Source organism: Ornithorhynchus anatinus, chromosome 14, assembly GCF_004115215.2.
Source record: "Ornithorhynchus anatinus isolate Pmale09 chromosome 14, mOrnAna1.pri.v4, whole genome shotgun sequence".
NCBI classification, from domain to species: Eukaryota; Metazoa; Chordata; class Mammalia; order Monotremata; family Ornithorhynchidae; genus Ornithorhynchus; species Ornithorhynchus anatinus.
Genome location: NC_041741.1, coordinates 26,571,664 through 26,591,658, shown reverse-complemented (window position 1 = coordinate 26,591,658; position 19,995 = coordinate 26,571,664). Strand labels below are relative to the sequence as shown.

Here is a 19,995-nt window from a genome sequence, read left to right as displayed (position 1 = left end):
ACCTCTGCCTCCCAAGCGCGTGCTCTTTCCACTGAGCCATGCTTGCATTAATGTGGTAGCAATTTGGATGGAGAAGAAGAGGTGGATTTTAGCGATGTTGTGAAGGTAGAACTGACAGGATTTAGTGATAGCTCGAATATATGGGCTGAATGAGAGAGAGTAGTTAAGGATAAAGCCGAGGTTACGGGTGTGTGAGACAGAAAGGATGGCGGTGTCGTCAACAGTGACGGGAAAGTGAGCAGGAGGACGGGGTTTGGGTGGGAAGAAGTTAATTTTCCTCCCTGTGGCTGATTCTCTCCTCTCCATGCCCTCCCTCCCCCTCCTCCAGCCAGGGTAAATACTACACTTTTCTAAAATGTACTATAGCTTGTAAAATGTTTTTGAATACATAGTAACACTTAACCGGCTGATATTTTCAAAATAAATTTTAAAATGAATGTAACGCATAGGAATACAATCTGTTGACAACTAGGAAAGTTTGATAAAGCCATAAACAATAACTGATACGCGATTGAAGTGTGTCAGTTCTATCGTTTAAATTCATTTCATAAATTGTAATCTTGACTTCTACATGCCTGCTATTACCGCAATCCAAAATTAGGTAATGACTATATCGCTGCTGTTTGTTTAATTTTAGAAAGGAAAGAGACCAGTGAACTTTCAGGAATATGAGACTATATCTCTGAATCCTTTTTAATATACCCGGCTCATGTATTGTTGCAGCTGTCCCTTCAAAGCATTCTTAAAATTATTTGAAAACTTTTGCGTGCTACAAAATTAGACAATAGCGAGTGGTATCACTTGGTTTTCAAAAAAGACAGAGCCCAGAGTGTAGGCAGCAACTTCTAAAAGCGAGCTGAAGATATTTACATAGAACCCATGGTTTTTTCATAGTAATATTGTTACTCTGATTTTCAGGAAGAATCATAATGGGTTAAAACATTAACATGGATAACCCAAATCCGGGATAAGCGACAAAATGGGCACCATGAATTATACTATGCAAATCGAGCGACTGTTTGCACTAATTACTCATAATTTCTATGAATAATATTGCAGTAGAAGACACAACTGATAAAAGAGACACAAGGTATATAAGGAAGGCATAAAGACAAAAAGACTGTATGCTCATCATGGGCAGGGAATGTGTCTGCTAATTCTGCTGTATTATTCTTTCAATCATTTATTGAGTGCTTGCTATGTGCAAAGCCCTGCACTAAGCACTTAGGAGAGTAGAATATAATGGTGGTATTTGTTAAGCGCTTACTATGTGCAAAGCACTGTTCTAAGTACTGGAGGGGGGGGGGTTACAAGGTGATCAGACTGTCCCACGTGGGGCTCACAGTTTTTAATCCCCATTTTTACAGATGAGGTAACTGAGGCCCAGAGAAGTGAAGTGACTTGCCCAAGGTCACACAGCAGACAAGTGGTGGAGTCGGGATTAGAACCCATGACCTCTGATTCCCAATCCCGGGCTCCTTCCACTAAGCCATGCTGCTTCTCCAACAATACACAGACACGTTCCCTGCCCACAATGAGCTCCCAAGTGCTAAGTACAGTGCTCTGCACAAAGTAAGTGCTCAATAAATATGATAAAAAAATAGTTGGTCTAAAAGTGCAGAATTAGCAAGTGTTTGTTATAGAAATGTCAATATGTGAAATAAAGAAACACAGACCCCAGGGTGCTGGCCTATGGTAACATCAATGTTTTTAATGGTATTTATGAAGTGCTTACTATGTACCACGCACTGTGTTAAATACTGGGCGGATAGAAAATAATAAGGTTGGGCACTGTCTCTGTCCCACTATCAATCAGTGGTATTAATTGAACACTTAGTGTATATGGAACACTGTACTGCGTGCTTGGGAGAGCACAATAGGGTAAAGTTGGTTGTCAAGATTCCCGCCGAGAAGGAATTTACAGTCTAGAGGGCTAATAAATAGTGGATTTCCTTCTGGCTCACTCACCCACTCCAGTAATAATAATAATAATCATAATAATCAGTAATAATGATAATGATACTAATAATAAGGTATTTGTTAAATGGCAGGCACTCTTCTAAGCTCTGGGGCAGATACAAGATCATCTGGTTGGACACGGGTCCTGTCCCACAATAAGGCTCACAGTCTTAATCCCCATTTTACAGATGAGGGAACTGAGGCTCAAAGAAGGGACGTGACCTGCACGAGGTCACACAGCAGACAAGTGGCCAAGTAGGGACTAGAACCTGGTCCTTCTGACTTCCAGGCCTGTGATCTATCCACTAGGCAACACTACTTCTCATCAGTACAACGTGAACCGCAGCATCCCATCCCATCTTCTCTGAGATGATGGAGGGCCTTCTAGCCTTTGCAGAACGGATAATCCAAGCCCACTCCCCATATAATTTAGCTCTTGTTGCTGTTCAAGGGCTGGGGTGGATCTCCCCTCCCCAACTCCCTGCCCCACCCCTGATCTCTCTCCACAGGACCTATCTTGGATAGTTGTAGGGAGCCCAGTGACCAGCCCTGCATTGGAGACAGCAAACGGATTTTCTCCTCCTGTACGTTTTCGATTAGACTGTAAACCCATCAGTGGGCAGGGATTGTCTCTCTGTTGCCGAACTGTACATTCCAAGCGCTTCGTACAATGCTCTGCACATAGCAAGCGCTCAATAAATACTATTGAATGAATGAATCTTAATCCCGGCTCCACCACTTGTCTGCTGGATGACCCTGGGAAAGTTATTTCAGTTCTCCGTGACTCGGTAACCTCATCTGTAAAATGGGGATTAAGACTGAGCCCCATATGGGATGGACCTCATGACCAGTCTGACAGAAAATTTCCTCCAGAGTTTCCTAGCCATTTGGGGAGTCTGAGTTTGCTCTCTACATGCGGACCAACTCTCTCCCCAAGAGTCTATTGCACTTTCATCTCTTTCAGTGGACAACCTGCAGGCCTTAGATTTATGCTGTGCTCTAGAAAAGTCTACCCTTTCGGGGATAGCTAGGTGCTCAAGAGGTCCTCCAGAGCACAGTAAAGAGGAATAGAGGGTTAGAGACATGTCTTCTAAAGAAGCAGCATGGCCTTATCAATGAATCATCTGTATTTATTGAGCACTTACTGGGTGCAGGGCACTGTACTAAGCATTTAGTAGAGTACAATACAGCAGTGTTGGTAGACACGTTCCCTGCCCACAGTGAGCTCACAGTCTAATGGAAAGAATAAGGGTTGGGAGTCAGAGGATCTGGGTTCTAATCCTGGCTCTGCCACTTGCCTGCTGTGTGATTCTGGGAGTCACTTAAGTGCTCTGTGCTCAGTTTTCTCAGCTGTAAAATAGATATTCAATGCCTGTTCTCCTTTCCTTTAGGAGAATCGCTGTACAACCTGACTACTTTGTATTTCACCCCAGCTTATTAGTCAGAACTAGTTACATAGCCCTTAAATAGTACAAATTATTATGCTATCATCTTCCTGATAAACAGATAACTAGCCCAGTTGGACTTCCATAAGCTTGAAAGTTCTAGTTTCTCTTATTTCCCCACTAGATCGCAACTTTGTGTTCATCAAGGGCTGGTTTTGAAAAAAGAGTTCTACAGAATTGTGGCTTAGTGGATAGAGCACGGGCCAGGGAGTCAGAAGGACCTGGTTTCTAATCCCTGCTCCTCCACTTGTCTACTGAGTGACCTTGGGCAAGTCACTTCACTTCTCTGGGACTCAGTTACCTCCTCTGTAAAGTGGGTATTAGACTTTGAATCCCATGTGAGAGAGGGACTGTGTCAACCTGATTAACTTGTATCGCTTAACAAGTACCATTCTTCTTATTATCATTATTATTCATAACTTCACCAAAATATAACAAATGAAGTGTTACCTTGATAAAAGTTCCTGAATTATTTTTGTAATAAACTGTATAGTGTTGTATAATCCCATTAGGCTTTGAAGGAGGTTTCCAAAATAAAATTATTGATGAGGAACTGAGGTTGGCATAATGGACATCTTTTGGTGGATCACTTGGTGCTAGAAAAATATCCAGAAAATAACTTTGGTCAGTCAAACTTCTCTTTGCAAAGACATTTTTCATACTTTCTAACACTAGATAAATGATTCTATATCTTTAATATTGAGAAAGATACTACAGTCTCTATATAATTTAAAATATACAACTGTAAGAAAAGCACCTAAGATGGGATAAGATACATATAAAACAAATGAAAGTTCAGAGTAAACCTGATCAGATCTTGTTTTGAAGAATTATAATTGGCCTAAGATAAAAGACATTGGATTAGGCAGTATTTGGACTCTCCATTTTACCTGGGAGGAAATGCACTTTTAATATGACATGTTTCCATAGAAACTTACCTCCTTCAGAAGTTTTGAAACTAATAATGCTACTTTTCATTTTTCCATCACCAAATCTGGTGCTTGCTGTTACATATGCATTATATTCAATGTTATTTTCCAGGTCTGTGATTTCCAACGCCGTTTCAGTCGTATTAATAGTTCTGGGAGGTGAACTGTCCCTGAAAAGCATTAAAATATATTCTTTATGTAAATAATGATACACTAATCTTTGAAGTTGCAAAATTTCAAAATTCTCAGCAGTTAATTATTGAGCAACCACCCTCCTCTCCGCCCCCGGCCCCAGCCCCGAGTAGACAAGAGAGAGATGCAAAGGATGAACTGAAAATTGCCCAAGTTTTCAAAGATCTCATGATATAAAAAATAAGATAAATTCAAATACGTAGCATAAATATATATTATATACATCTAGATGTGGGAGTGTACATGTCCTCTGTGTTCAGATACAATGTTAACGTCCAAATCCCAGCATACAAATGTGACTGCAAAGATTCCTACAGTATCAACAAATTCTCCAACACCGCTTCCAAATAAGGATAGATCTTTGTTGCCCTAATAATTCCGTCCCAGGGCCTATTTCTGTTTTCCACTCTGCTTGCCTATCACTCTATGGCATTTATTGAGTGCTTACTGTGTGCAAATATTATATTTATTAAGTGCTTACTGTGTGCAGAACACCATACTAAACACTGTCCTAATCGCTTGGGAGAGCAAGGTAAAGAGTAAACTCAGCACACAGTAAGTGCTCAATAATACGACTGAAATACGATTGAAGGAATGGTATAACAAAGTGCACTTGGATTTGCGTCATTTACTGATTGACTTACATTAAGCTCACTGTGGGAAGGGAACGTGTCAAACAACTTTGTTGTAGTGTATTCTCTCAAGCACCTAGTAAGGTGCTCTGTACAAAGTATGGAAATAAAATACAAAAAAATACAAACACACACCCCTTCTTCAGTCCCACAGCACAGATCTGTAATTTATTTATTCATTTATATGTCTGTCTCTCCTTCTAGACTGTAAACTCAGGGTCAGAGAATGTCTCTACCAATTCTGTTACACTGTACTCTTCCAAGAGCTTAGTACAGTGCTCTTCATAAAGTTCAGTGCTCACTAAATACCATTGATTGACTGATGTTCCCGTCCACAAGGAACTTACAGTCTAGAGGGGGACAGACATTTAAATAAATTACGGATATGTTCATAAATGCTGAGGGGCTTATGTTCTGATCTTCATGAAGATTTCCACTCTAGGAGAGTAAAACCCTCTACCGACTCGAGCTCGCTGGAGTTGTCTCCTGCAGTGGTCTCTCGGTAGTCTGCTACCATGTCACTTTGTTTGAAACCGTGCTTCATCATATTTTAAAATGTTTTTGCAAGCAGCATGATAGAGCACGGGCCTGGGAGCCTGAAGGTCATGGATTCTAATCCCTGCTCTGCTACCCGTCTGCTGTGCGACTTTGGGCAAATCACTTCACTTCTCTGTGCCTCAGTTCCCTCATCTATAAAATGGGGATTGAGACTGTGAGCTCCACATGGGACCGGGACTGTATCCAACCCGATGTTCTTGCATCCATCATCCCAGCACTTAGTACAGTGCCTGCCACGTAGTAAGCGCTTAACAAATACCATAACTATTATTATTATTCCCATGGTGGCGTGTGCATCTGTCCCCTTTGTGAGTTTTGAATACAGCAGCTGTTTGGCAATCCTACGGCAATCCATTCTCCTCACATGTCAGGCCCAGCAGAGCTGGTAAGATGACTACGTTTCAAGACGTCATTGTCTGTCTGCTCGATGTTAAGCCCCTAATATGGGTCGAAAACTGTTCTAAGTGCTGGGGTAGGTAAAGTTCATTAGGTCAGACATAGTCCCTGTCCTGCATGGGTTTCACAGTCTGACTGTTGGTGATCCCATTCCGCTGTCTGATGTTGAGTGAGAGATTTGTACATAAAGCTAATGACCTCCAGGACCTGGATGCACCTCATAAGTCTCACAGTCATACAAAAAGTCAGGCTCCTTCAATTGGCATCCTTCAATTTGCCAGGCACTGTACTAAGCATTAGCGTGGCTCAGTGGAAAGAGCCCGGGCTTGGGAGTCGGAGGTCATGGGTTTGAATCCCAGCTCTGCCATTTAGCTGTGTGACTGTGGGCAAGTCACTTAACTTCTCTGTGCCTCAGTTGCCTCATCTGTAAAATGGGGATTAAAACTGTGAGCCCCACGTGGTGTCCCACCTGATAACCCTGTATCTCCCCCAGAGCTTAGAACAGTGCTCTGCGCATAGTAAGCGCCTAACAAATACCAACATTATTAAATTGGGTTGGACACAGTTCCTGTCCCAAGTGAGGCTCACAATCTCAATTCCCACTTTACAGATGAGGTAACTGAGGCACAGTGCTTGGCACATAGTAAGCACTTAACAAATACCATCATCATTATTATTATTATTATCCCACCTTGACTACTGCATTAATCCCCCTTTCTGACCTCCTTGCCTCCTGTCTCTCCCTATTCCAGTCCATAGTTCACTCTGCTCCCTGGATTATTTTTTGACAAAAATGTTCAGTACATGTTTCCCCACTCCTCAAGAATCTCCAATGGTTGCCCATCCACTATAAATCAATTGTATTTATTGAGTGCTTACTGTATGCAGAGCATCTTACTAAGCCCTTGGGAGAGGGACTCAGTTACCTCATCTGCAAACTGGGGATTGAGACAGTGAACCCCATGAACACAGGGACTGTGTCCAATCTGATTTGTTTGTATCCACCCAGATTGCTTAAGATAGTGCCGGCACAAAGTAAGCAATTAACAAATACCATTATTATTATTCCCACACAACAGTATAGAAGACTCATTCCCTGTCCACAATGACCTCCATATCAAACAAATGCCTTACCATTGACTTTAAAGGACTCAGACACCTTAACCCCTCTTACCTCACCTCACTGCTCTCATAGTACAACCCAGCGCAGACACTTCACTCCGCTGATGTCAAGGTACTAATTGTATCTCAATCTCATCTATCTCACCACTAACCTCTTGCCCACATCCTGCCTACGGCCTGGGACACCCTCCATCTTCATATTCAACAGATGATTACTCTCCCCACTTACAATACCTTACTGAAGGCATATTTCCACCAAGATGCCTTCCCTGGCAAAGCCCTCATTTCCTCTTCACCCTCTCCCTCCCGCATTAACCTTGAATTTGGACTTGCTCCATTACCCCTCCCACAGCCCCATAGTACTTATATACATATCCATAATTTATTCATATTTCATGTCTGTCTCATCCTTTAGACTGTAAATTAGTTATGGGCAGGGAACATGGCTATCAACTCAGCCACATTGTAGTCTCTCAAGCCCTTAGTACAGAGCTCGCACACTGTAAGACCTCAATAGGTAATGGGTTCTAATCCTGGATCAACCCTGTCTGCTGTGTGTCCTTGGGCAAGTCACTTCACTTCTCTGGGCCTCAGTTACCTCATCTGTAAAATGGGGATTAAGACTTTGAGCCCCATGTAGGACGGGGTTGATGTACAACCTGATTTGCTTGTATCCACCCTAGTGCTTAGTACAGTGCCTAGCACATATTAAGTGCTTAAATACCATAATCACTATTACTATTGTGATTATTAATAAACATGATTGATTCTCCTCTAAGGGGCCTTCCATGACTTAGCTCTCATTTCCCCTATTCACCCTCCCTTCTGCATCACCTATGAATTTGGATCCATATCCCTTTAATACTTCAAATTCACTCCACCTTCAGCGCCATAACATTTAGGTATATTTCCTTATATTCCGTATCTGTAATTTATTTTGATATCCGTCTCCCCTTCTGGACTGAAAGCTCCTTGTGAGCTGAGGTAGTGTTTACCAACTCCATTGCATCGGTAAGCATACAATAAATACAATTGATTGATTAGTATTAGGGAACGTCTGGAGGCATGATAAACTCTTTTCAGGACTCCATTAAGCTTGATCAACAGCTCTAAGTAAAAACAGTAACCGTGGTTCCATGTCTTGGAGTTGTGATCCAAGACATCTTGAAAAACACAGAGCAACTAGTTCCAAAACAACAGAGTTGAGTAAATTGTGGAAATTCTGACAAGACTATGTAGTATATCATTACAAATGGTCATGACATGGGAGGATTTTCAGTTTCCTGTTGTAAATCCCATCTATAAAAAAGGTTCCAGAAAGCTAGTTAGTTTCCCTCCTACACCTCTCTGATTAAGGGATTTAACAATTAAATTTAGGATGAGTATGAGCAAATGCATTGTATTGCAGCTTAAGAAAAATGATCCAAAATACAACTACAAGAAGATGATGGTCTTTCAGTCATGACTCAATAAAGTGACATACATTTGGAAATATATGATGTTCCGTATGAGAGGTAGATGGTTGATATGGAAAATGTGCTTTCTTTCAGTGTCTGTATCTTAGACTGTGAGCCTCCAGGGGCACGGGACTGTGGCTGAACTGATTATTTTGTGGTTTTCCTAAAGCTTAGCCCTTAGTAAACACTTCATAAATACCACCTTTAATAATATTGGGATGCAAACTTTTGTAGTGGTGGAAAATAGGTTTCAGGCCCAAATATTGTCAATCCATTGAGGCAGAGGTCTGTGTCTTCCATCTCTATTACATTGTACTCTACTCCGTAAATTTTGAACCCTGTTTAGGAGAGGGATTATGTCCGATTTGATTATCATGAGTGTACCCCCAAACCACTCAACAGATACCATTGATTGGCTAATTAACCAAATTTGGATCCCTTCAAAATCAAGTTTTCCAATTTTCTAGATGTTTTGTGAAATGAATATTTCTATTTCTAAGGAATTAGCATAAATTATTATAGGAGAAGTCAGCAACCCATCATTTTAGCACTTTAATAATTACCCTCAGTACTGCTTCAAAAAATGAATCTTACCAGATATAAACTGTGTAATAGAGGATAACTCCATTTGGCTCCAAAGGTGGTTGCCATGACAACTTCACAGTGACACCAGACAACTGTTCAACTGAAAAGCTTTGTGGAGGAGAACCAGGAGCTAAAAAGTGAGAGCACAGGTTGCAATTTTTTATTAAAGATCATGATAAGAGTACAAAAGATATCTTTCAGTGTCTTTACTGATTGCTCTAATGAATGCATCCTCTGCGATGTGGTAAATAGGCTTGTTTCCTTTTTTGGCCTGATTATGATGAAAGATTATTTTGCACGGTGGGGTTACAACATCTGCTTCTGCGATTCAATGGAAAAAAATATTGCATGAGACCACAGAACAGCAGTCCTCACAGTGATTCACCTACTGATCAAGGACATTCCATTTAGCATTTTTTTTCCAATGATAAAAACAAAAGCTTTATAGGTGTGAATAAATGTAAAATACAGTAAACTAATTTTCCAGACCAAAGAGACTTGACAAAAATTAATAAAGTGCATGAAGTTCAAAAGTGACACTCAAAATACCGAACGATGCTAGAGAAACCAGGTGTTGGTTCAAACCTCAAATAGGAAACAAACATTTTCCATTGGTCATAAACTCATGAAAGTAATGAAAAGAAAAATTCCATTATTACTAAGTAATTACATTCTCAGGAAGTGAAGAGTTTACATAAGACATTCAATTTCATCCCATTTAAAATATTATGCATTTTGGGGGTAGATTGACACCTTTTCTGCAATATACTAAAGATACTCTATTTTGGGTTACTATATCTTTCATTTGCTGGAAAGGAAATGACACTGAAAATAATAATCTGTTTTTCTTGTAAAACTTAATGGAAGAAAGTAATGTATTTCTAGATAGCGGCATCGACACATGATTTGCTATTAGCGTAACTATATTTATTTCAAACATTTACTATAAAATGATCTAATACTTTAGGTCACAGTTGTAGTCATGCGTGGAAATTGAAAGCATTGTATGGTTATTAGAAAATCTGTGAAACATTTGTTCTGATTTCTGAACAGTGTGTACTCTGTGGAAAGGCATATGTGTAGTGTTGTGAACAGTGTCTTTCCAAATTATTTGTGCTTCACTCACACTTCATTTCTATGAACTGGCTTAAAATGTGCATGTTTCAGCATTGGGGTAAGGCCAGATTTTCTAAAACAAAGGTTCATTGAAATCGGAAAATGTCTATAATTACAAACTGAAGAAAGATGGCAGCAGCTGTAGTAGTATTTTAATTTTATGTTATCCTCAAAGGCATTATAATAAAACTGCTATCAAATATTGAATGTCACCAGACACTGCATCTCTTTTTGGGCATCTGGTTTCTGAGATATTAGTTCCCTGGCTCTGAAAAACACTATTTCAAAATAAAAGATCAGAAATATTTGCTTCTTTGAAAGGGGTGAATATTCATGAAATTATGTTCCTAATAAATTAGAGGATTTCAATAAAGGAGGATTTTTGTTTGCTTAGAAATGATATGCATTTGAATTTATATGGAATTATTAGTATAAAATGAGAGGGAAACATTTCTTAAGAATACTATGACTATGGTCACATTAGTAAACTAACTCAGCTTGTTATAAACTTATGTCCAGTCTTCCTACATACCTGAATAGTTCATTTAGATCAATCAATGGCATTTACTCAGCACTTACTTTGTGCAGAGCACTGTACTAAGCATTTGGGAGAGCACAATTCACCAGAGCTTGGTAGACACATTCCTTACCCACAACAAGCTTACAATAGATTAAAACATTTTTAAAGAATCTCTGCATGACTATAGGTGTAGATCATAATTAAGCTTTCTTTGGGGTCTCCTCTGCAAAAACAGAGGTTGTTAGAAAAGAGATTTTTCATCTCTAACTTTCTTCCCCATGCTTTTATGCTCAGTGAACACCCTCCCAAGTATTTCACAAGTTCACTTAATGCAGCAACTGTTATTCAAAAATAACCAGATTCAAAATCACTCTTGCCTGGACATCTACCCACACCTTTACTTCCCTCCATCTGTGTTCATGTATCCAGTGCTGCATTTCCAAGGCAAGCATCTGAGCTGGCCAATGTCCAAAAGAAAGAGCTTGTTCTGATCAAAACAGCATATTCCTTCTCTGAGAAGGAATAATGACATAATGATCATAATGATCATAGTAAGCTTTTTCTTACTATTCTGAACCTGAGTATTTTAAAGATTCTGACATAATCGTTCCTGACTACTTACTCTCTGTAAATTTTTTAGCCACCTGCACATCTGGGGAACAATTTGAATGGAAGAAAGGTGATTGCTGAGATGAAAAGTGACTTGCCAAAGTCCACATCAGCCAAGCAGAAACGTTTTCTCAAGAAATGATTGAAGTTTGGGTTTCCATTCATGCAAATTAGCCATACAGGAAACTATCTGTTTCACCCCTTTCTCAGCCCCCAAATTCAGTCCTCTATCTCCAGAATCAGGATCTTCTCTATTCAATAAATATTCCTATGACTTTTATTATTTAATTTATTTATTCAATAAATATTCCTGTGACTTTTATTTACCGCATCTATAGCTCCAATGCAATGGATATCACTAATGACTGTAAGCTCATTGTGGGCAGGGAATGTTTCTGTTCACTGTTGTATTGTACTCTCCCAAGTGCTTAGAACTAATGTTGCCCTCTTGGAGCTTGTCAGTGCCCATCTTCCAAAGCCACAAAGTCAGAAGGCTAGGATCAAACTAGGGTGGGGAAATCGAGGCAGAGTGGATGGTAGACTTGGAGGAAGAGTATGTTGCATGCGTAGAAGCGGTGCTAAAATGGTGGAATGCTGAGAAGATGAACTGATGCCCTCACCTCTTCTCCCAACCCCTTCTGCGTTGCCTTTATTTCCTCCCTTTATTCATCCCCTCTCCCAGGCCCACAGCACTTAACATACAAATCTGTAATTTCTTTATTTATATTAATGACTGTCTCCCACTCTAGACTGTAAACTCATTTTGGGCAGGGAATCTGTCTGTTTGTTATATTCTACTCTCCCAAGTGCTTAGTACAGTGCTCTGCACACAGTAAGCACTCAAATACAATTGACTGACTGACTTGAGCACAACTCACTACCCATTGGTCCAGAAGGTGAATGAGATTTTAAGCGACTGAAAGAATGGCAAAAAATATGTCATACTCCAGGGGTAGGGGGGGTGATGGTACAATTGTGTATGTTCTTAATGGGTCTCCAGAGAAGTTGGAAAATCAAAAAGCTTTCTCCTTTTCCCGTCCTCTTTGCCTCCACTGTTCCCTGATGGACAGGAAGCAGTGGTTTATTCAAATGTGAAACATAAATAGCAGAGAAAAGGTCATGCTCATCTTAAAAATGAATGGGGCATGGAGAGATGGAAAATATCATTGATCCAAAAGTGCAATGAGATACCAAATTTGAATTGTACCTTTCCATTGGAACTCTCTTGGTACAGAATCTACAGTTAGCCATGAGCCTATCATCCTACAGGGAGGAGTAATTTACCAGAAGCCAAAGGACTGTTAAATGTATTTTTATCACTGAGTGGTAGGAGAATGATCATGGCAGGAACAGCAGATTAGTATATAGACTACTGAATGGAGCTAGAACTGCAAAAGAGAAAATTCCAATTATTAACTGAAGTAAACTCTACTAAATTAGTTCAAATAGTTCAGTCATAATTGGAAAGATTTACAACTTGGAAGAAATAATTGCAAAACAATAGTTAAGGCCTGCTATTTTTTGCATATCTCATCACCAACCTCTCACCCACATCCTACCTCTGGCCTGGAATGCCCTCCCTCCTCATATCAGACAGATAATTGCTCTCCTCCACTTCAAAACCTTATTGAAGGCACATTTCCTCCAAGAAGCCTTGCTGACTAAGCCTTCCTCTCCTCTTCTCCCACTGCCTTCTGCACCGCTCTTATTTGTTCTTTCATTCATCCTCCCTCCCATCATCAAAGAACATATGTATATATCTCTGTATATATCTGTAATTTATTCATTAATCTTTTTATATTAATGCCTGTCTCCCCTCTAGACTGTGAGTTCATTGTGGGCAGGAATGTGTCTGCTTGCTGTTATATTGTACTCTCCCAAGTGCTTAGTACAGAGCTTTGCACACACTAAGAGTTCAATAAATGCAATTGAATGAATAGAAAAGTCCCCCTTTTCCTCAGCTCTTCCTTCCCCATCACCCCAACCTTCTTCCTTTGCTCTACCTCCCCTGCCCCACTTGTTTATATATGTACATATCTATCCTGTTTAGACTGTGAGCCCGTTATCCTTTTTAGACTGTGAGTCCATTATTGGGCAGGGATTGTCTCTATCTGTTGTCGAATTGTACATTCCAAGCACTTAGTACAGTGCTCTGCACAGACTAAGTGCTCAATAAAACCTAATGAATGAATGAATGATTCTATTTATTTATATTAATCCCTGTTTACTTGTTTTGCTGTGTATATATCTTTAATTCTTTTTATTTATATTGATGCTATTGATGCCTGTTTACTTGTTTTGATGGCTGTCTCCCCCTTCTACATTGTAAGCCTATTGTGGGCAGGGACTGTATCTCTTTGTTGCTGAAGTGTACTTTCCCAGCGCTTAGTAAGTGCTCTGCATGCAGAAACCACTCAATAAATGCAATTGAATGAATGAATGAAATAGAGAAGCAGCATGGCCTAGAGCAAAGGCCTGGAAGTCAGAAGGACCTGGGTTCTACATTTGGCTCCACCACTTTTCTGCTGTGTGACCTTGGGCAAGTCACTTAACTTCTCTGTGCCTCGATTACCTCATTTGTAAAGTGGGGATTAAAACTGTAAGCTCCATGTAGGATGAGGTCTGTGACCAACCTGATTAGGTTATATCTACACCAGTATCTAAAACAGTGTCTGGAACATAATCAGCATTAAAATACCAAAAAAAAAAAAGTCAACGACAGGATAAAAGCATAGCAATGACACTAGCATTAACCAACCCTTTAGCATCTTTTATACATACCATCTTCTTCAGTCAGGATAGTTACAGGGGCGCTTTCAGCTCCTTCACCTTTGATTGTACTAGCAGATACTCGAACCAGGTAGTGGGTATATCTCTTTAACCCTAAAAATAACACAATGAATAATTCCTCTTAAAAACATTTTCTAAGGCACAAATTACAATCAGCAGATGAAATAATCTTACAGATAGGTTTCATTGCCTACTGTGAGGAAAATGAATTATAATGGCAAAACAGAGAAGGGAAGATTCAAGGGGGTATTTGGGATTCATAAAATGGGATTTCAACACTTTTGTGATCAATTTCATGCTTGAATACCCATATGAGAAAGTAAACAGTGCTTAATACAAAACTCTTTCCATTTACTTGAAATTAATGAAATCTAAATTAATTAAATCTACTGGAAAACTTTTTTTAATTGAAGGTACCATGAAAATGTGATCACCTCCAATTTTCTGTGACAGAGAAGTAGTATTTATAATTCTCTCTTCATTTTCCTTGTTCTTCCTGAGATATATTGTATACTTCAGAATTATTCCATTGGGAACAGCTGGTGGAAGAAATGATAACTCTATTTCCGTAGAAGAAATATTTCTGTAGGTGATATTTTCTGGAGGACTATCAGGCGCTAAAAAATGAAATAAATTTGAATAAACATTAATATTGTCAACATTCCTCATTCTCATGAAGGAATTCAGCGACATGGAAAATTTAGGAGAAAAATAATGTTGATTATGATGGGATTCCAGTGTGACACTTGAAAGAAACTGGTACAAATTTAGAAAAGTGAAAAAGGCCCACAATATGATATTGTCTGGGAAGAGATACATTGGATCAAAATGAATTTTATAACTTTTTTATATTCCTTGAGCACAAAAAAAGGATGGAGTAAATATCTCTAAAAATATTTTCTCTGGATTTCACTCCACCACACAGCTGACACTGCCTTCTCCTCCTCCTATTCTTGTCTAAAATCAGGTTTCTGTCCTCTTTACTCTGAGGTCACTCTTTCAGGAGCCTCATTCTTGCCAAATGTAATGGTCCCTATTCCGACTCAACTTTCAGGTCTCTCCCTCCTACTAGAGTACTACTGTACTTTCTTTCTTCACCGCATCCCAGATCACCATCTTCCTGTCTTTCAAGCTAATTTCCTGTGCCCAGTTCTCATCTCTTCATTCTACGGAAGATTGATTGATTGACCGAAGTATGCCATAAGACCACTGCTGCTGCCAGAGGAGCATTTTACAGTGCCTGCCTGTTTTTGAGATTGCCTTTTGATGCTGATTGTTTAATCTTTCACTTAAGAATCAAGGCCTGGTATTTATTGAGCTCTTACTGTGCTCAGAGCACCATACTAAATGCTTGAGAGAAAGTATAGTATCCACTCTCTCAGGCTCATCTGGCTCCTGGGATATCCACCAAAGATACATTGCCCTGCCTGAGACTGTGCTTCAGCATCAAATAATCACTTAGTATAGAGCTTTGCACACACTAGGAGCTCAATAAATACAACTGAATGAACAAATGAATAGTATTTACTGAATGCCTACTATGTGTCCCGCACTATTCTAATAAGCATTTGGGAGAGTAAAAGAGAGTTAGTAGAAATGATACCTCCCCTCAAATATTCCTTCTTCCTTCTGTGCATGCCTTCTCTGTTCAACAGTTAAACAGATGCCTTGGAATCATCATCATCAATGGTATTTATTTAGCACTTACTGTATGCAGGGCATGTAGTAAGCACTTGGGAGAGTACAATACAAAAGAGCATTGTGAGAATGGGTGTCAATAAGGATGAAGAAATAAGTTTCCAGGCAAAGGAGAGAGCATATTCAAAGCATGCAAGGATAAACCTGAAGTGGGCGAGGTTGGACTGATATCTAGATTTTCGCCTCAGTAAATATCATTGATTGTTCATAACTAGACAGTCTAGAGAGATGGGTTTGAAGTCTAAAGCTACAGTTTGCAGAGCTACAGTCTTTGGAATCCTAAATATGGTCAATATCCCCGTCATTAAAGCCTTAATATCCACCCCATCCTCATCATCACAGCACTCATGTAGTTATCCTGAATTTACCCGTGAACTGAAAAAAATTAAGAGAATACCTACATCTTTCTCTATGTATTTTAATATTTTTGTTAATTCCCTTTATTTAATACCTGAACAGGATGCATTTTTAAATAAAAAACTCAAAGCTAATTAAGGTTTTAATCCATAATGTCATAGTTTTTCTGCATCCCAAAATATAGATAGAAGTAAAACCATTCTAAAAAATTAGATGTGCCAAATGAAAAACCACAACATAGCAAATTAATTTTCTTTTATAGAGATTGCATGTGTGCATTAATGGGTCTACCATCAGCTAACCTTTAGCTCGTTAATTTGGGAGGAATATGCTATATGTCATTATAAATGAGCATTATAGATCTCAAAAAAATTAGATTGAGCCAACAGAAAATGTCTTGGCGTGAGACTTTTTTTCTAATATACACCTCAACTCAGCAGAGACCCAGGTTCGTCAGAAGGTGCGTATTAGGAAAAAAATTTATTGGCAAAACAATATCTGCTAGCTCCAACTAATTTCTTTGAGCCCTATGGTGCTCAAATATTACAAATTATAATAGTAGCACATTCCTCTAAAATAAACTGCCTAAAAGTAAGTCACTGTTTGTCCCATTAATGCACACACGGAATCATAGATGCTCACGTTATGTACTTTTCCCCTCTTCCTGCACCTGACCAACCTCCTGACCCAGTAGATGGCAATGGATTAAGTGTTTTCTATTTTCTCTGGGAAATAGACTCCAACTGGACAAACACATTATGCTTCCAATAGGAGATAATATCCAGTCACTAACAGAACAGTTCTCTAGCCAGATATGATAGATGAACTGAATTGATTTTTCTTCCATCAAAACCCCTTTTTTTTCCTCTTTACTCCTCATCCTTCCTGTTTGGGTAGAGGAAAGTCATTCGGAGGAGGGAACAGGAACAGTAAAATATCTTTAATCAGTCACTTTGGCAGCCTTCTTACCATCATGCTTTTCTTAGAAAGAAAACTAGTCCTATAGGTTTTAAAGACATTTATCCCGTTTACACAGCACAATCCACAATCCTGTTGGATTAGTGAGTCGAATTTAGATGTGTCCTGGGTAGATTCAAATGTCTACCTCAGAATCACCTTCCAAAATATTCTTGCCAATGCAAGTCACAGAACGGGTAAAATAGTGAACGATTTATTAATAATAGGACAGCATCAGTAATCTATGGTGCTTTTTAATTGGAGATATTGTTAAAAAATCTTACCAGTTTCAGATGTTCTTACTGACAATAAAGAAGAAATCTGATTCCCATGGCCAAGCCTTGTATATGACCGGATAGAAATATTGTAAAGAGTGTAAGGTTTTAGGTCGCTTAAAATTGCACTGGTTGTTGAAATGTTTTTAGTAAGTAACTTTTCCGTATTTCCATAAATTACTTCATAGGCAATGATTATTCCATTAGGTTTTTCAGGTGGTGACCATCTCAGGTTTATTTCTGTTGCAGTAATATCAACCAATTCAACATTCTGGGGTGGGGATTCTGGTTCTGTACAGAGAGTAACACAAAATCAGTGTCTTGAATTACCCTATAATAATTGAAAGGTTGAAAATTAATAAAACCTTCTTCAGGTCAGTGATAGTGGGCTAGAGTAGAAAGCATTAGACACTGAGAAATATCTCTATCTAGACTATAAGCACCATGTGGGACAGGGATGTTTTTCATCTGATTTTATTATAAATACCCCGGCGCTTAACACGATATTTGGCAAATAGTAAGCTCTTACTAATTGTAGCATGACCTAGTGGATAAGCATGGGCCTGGGGGACAGAAGGACCTGGGTTCAAATCCTGGCTCTGCCACTTGTCTGCTGTGGGACCTTGGGCAATTCCCTTCACTTCTCTGTGCCTCAGTTCCCTCATCTGTAAAATGGGGATAAAGGCTGTGAGCTCCTTGTGGCACATGGACTGTGTTCAACCCAACTGTCTTGTATCTACCCAGCACCTAGTACAGTGCCTGGCACATAGTAAGTGCTTAACAAATATTGTTTAAAAATCCACAATTATTAGTATTATATTATCATTTAGGATAATAATGATAAATTTGAGCTGAGTGCAATTTTTGCTTCATTCTTTAGGAAAGCAAATGGTGTCACAAGTTCCTATAATAATCCAAATTCCCCACAGCATACAAGAACAGCTGTCCGCTCTGCCAAATAGATTCTAGGATAACATTTGATACATCTGCTCCTAACAGCCAAGATTCTCCCCCAGCTCTCCCCTTATTATGTTTTTGTTTTTTACCTGCTACATTCCAGCTTAAGCCTCCTTCTTTATCACACCTCACTCATTCCTTGCCCACCCTCACTACCCATGCTTTCTTCCCCATGTTCAAAACTCTCCCCTTCCTTCAAAACTGACAGGCCACAGTCTTACTCACCTTCAACTCCCTCCTAAAAACCCATCTCCCTCAGTAGGCATTCCCCAATTAATGTCCAACTGCTCTGATCATATCACCCCAACGGTCCCTTTTGGCACTTAGGTTTCAATCAATTTACATACAAAATGTGATTATTCATTTTTTTCATTTTTCTATACTCCTGCTGTTATTGATTGTATCATCAGTGAATTGATTAATAGCATTTATTGAATGTTGACTGTGGGCAGAACACTGTACTAAGTGCTTGCAGATATGCAATAGAGTCCAGCGATATGATCCCTAACCCCTAAGAATTATGATCTATATTCTTACTTCACCTCCAAATGCATTATTAATATTTTGGTATTTGTTAAGCACTTAAAACATGCCAGATACTGTACTAACCGCTGGGACGAATACAAGCAAATTGGGTTGGGCATAGTCTCTGTCCTATGAGGAACTCACAGTCTCAATCCTCATTTCCCAGATGAGGTACCTGAGGCCCAGAGAAGTGAAGTGACTTGCCCAAAGTCACACAGCAGACAAATGGAGATTAAAAAATGTGAGCCCCACGAGGGACATCTGATTACTCTGTATCTACCCCAGAGCTTAAAACAGTGCTCTGCACATAGAAAGCACTTAACAAATACCATAATTATTATTATTATTATTGTTACAAATGGCAGAACCAGGATTAGAACCCATAACCTTTGGATTCCCAGGCCCGTGGCTCTATCCACTACGCAATGTGGCTTCCCCACTGCATGTACACGTATGTGTACTTAGACGGAAGCTGTTGTCTTAGTCTGCTATCTGGCAGGGAGAGCCACAGAGGGCTTTCCCAAAATGGCAGCAGGCAGGCCCTTCTCAGAGATGGGGCTGTGGGCCTTCTCTCAGGTTCACTTTCCTACTCAGAAACACTGGTGCGGCTGTTCGCAACCAAGAAGACCACTGCTGTCTGGTGATACTGTGCTTGTCACTCATGGCAGTCATTCATCTTCTTTCAAAGATGGCAAGATGGCTACTAGAGGGAAGCACTCGGTTATCGGAGCAAAAGTCAGGGTCTTGGAGCTGAACTGCCCAGGCATTCACACTCAGAACAGCATGGCCGTGAGGATAGAAGGGTGTGGGGCTAATGGCCCACACGGATCAAGATCTATAGCACCTCTTATTTTCCTCTGATATTAACCTCATTGAAAAGCATAGGATATTGAAGCAGCTACTGAAAAACACCCCA

The 19,995-nt window shown here is 39.6% G+C and overlaps 1 protein-coding gene across 1 annotated transcript in view; it reads right to left on the bottom strand.

The window, feature by feature from the left end:
* Positions 1-19,995, bottom strand: part of PTPRQ (protein tyrosine phosphatase receptor type Q) — a 231,912-nt gene that overhangs the window by 132,548 nt on the left and 79,369 nt on the right. The window contains exons 31-36 of the mRNA XM_039914120.1: positions 17,607-17,888; positions 14,745-14,927; positions 14,302-14,403; positions 9,285-9,405; positions 4,343-4,503; positions 3,855-4,000 (exon numbers count right to left, since the gene is read on the bottom strand). Of these exons, the coding sequence (XP_039770054.1) occupies positions 3,855-4,000; positions 4,343-4,503; positions 9,285-9,405; positions 14,302-14,403; positions 14,745-14,927; positions 17,607-17,888 (995 nt within the window). The remainder of the gene's footprint in view (positions 1-3,854; positions 4,001-4,342; positions 4,504-9,284; positions 9,406-14,301; positions 14,404-14,744; positions 14,928-17,606; positions 17,889-19,995) is intronic.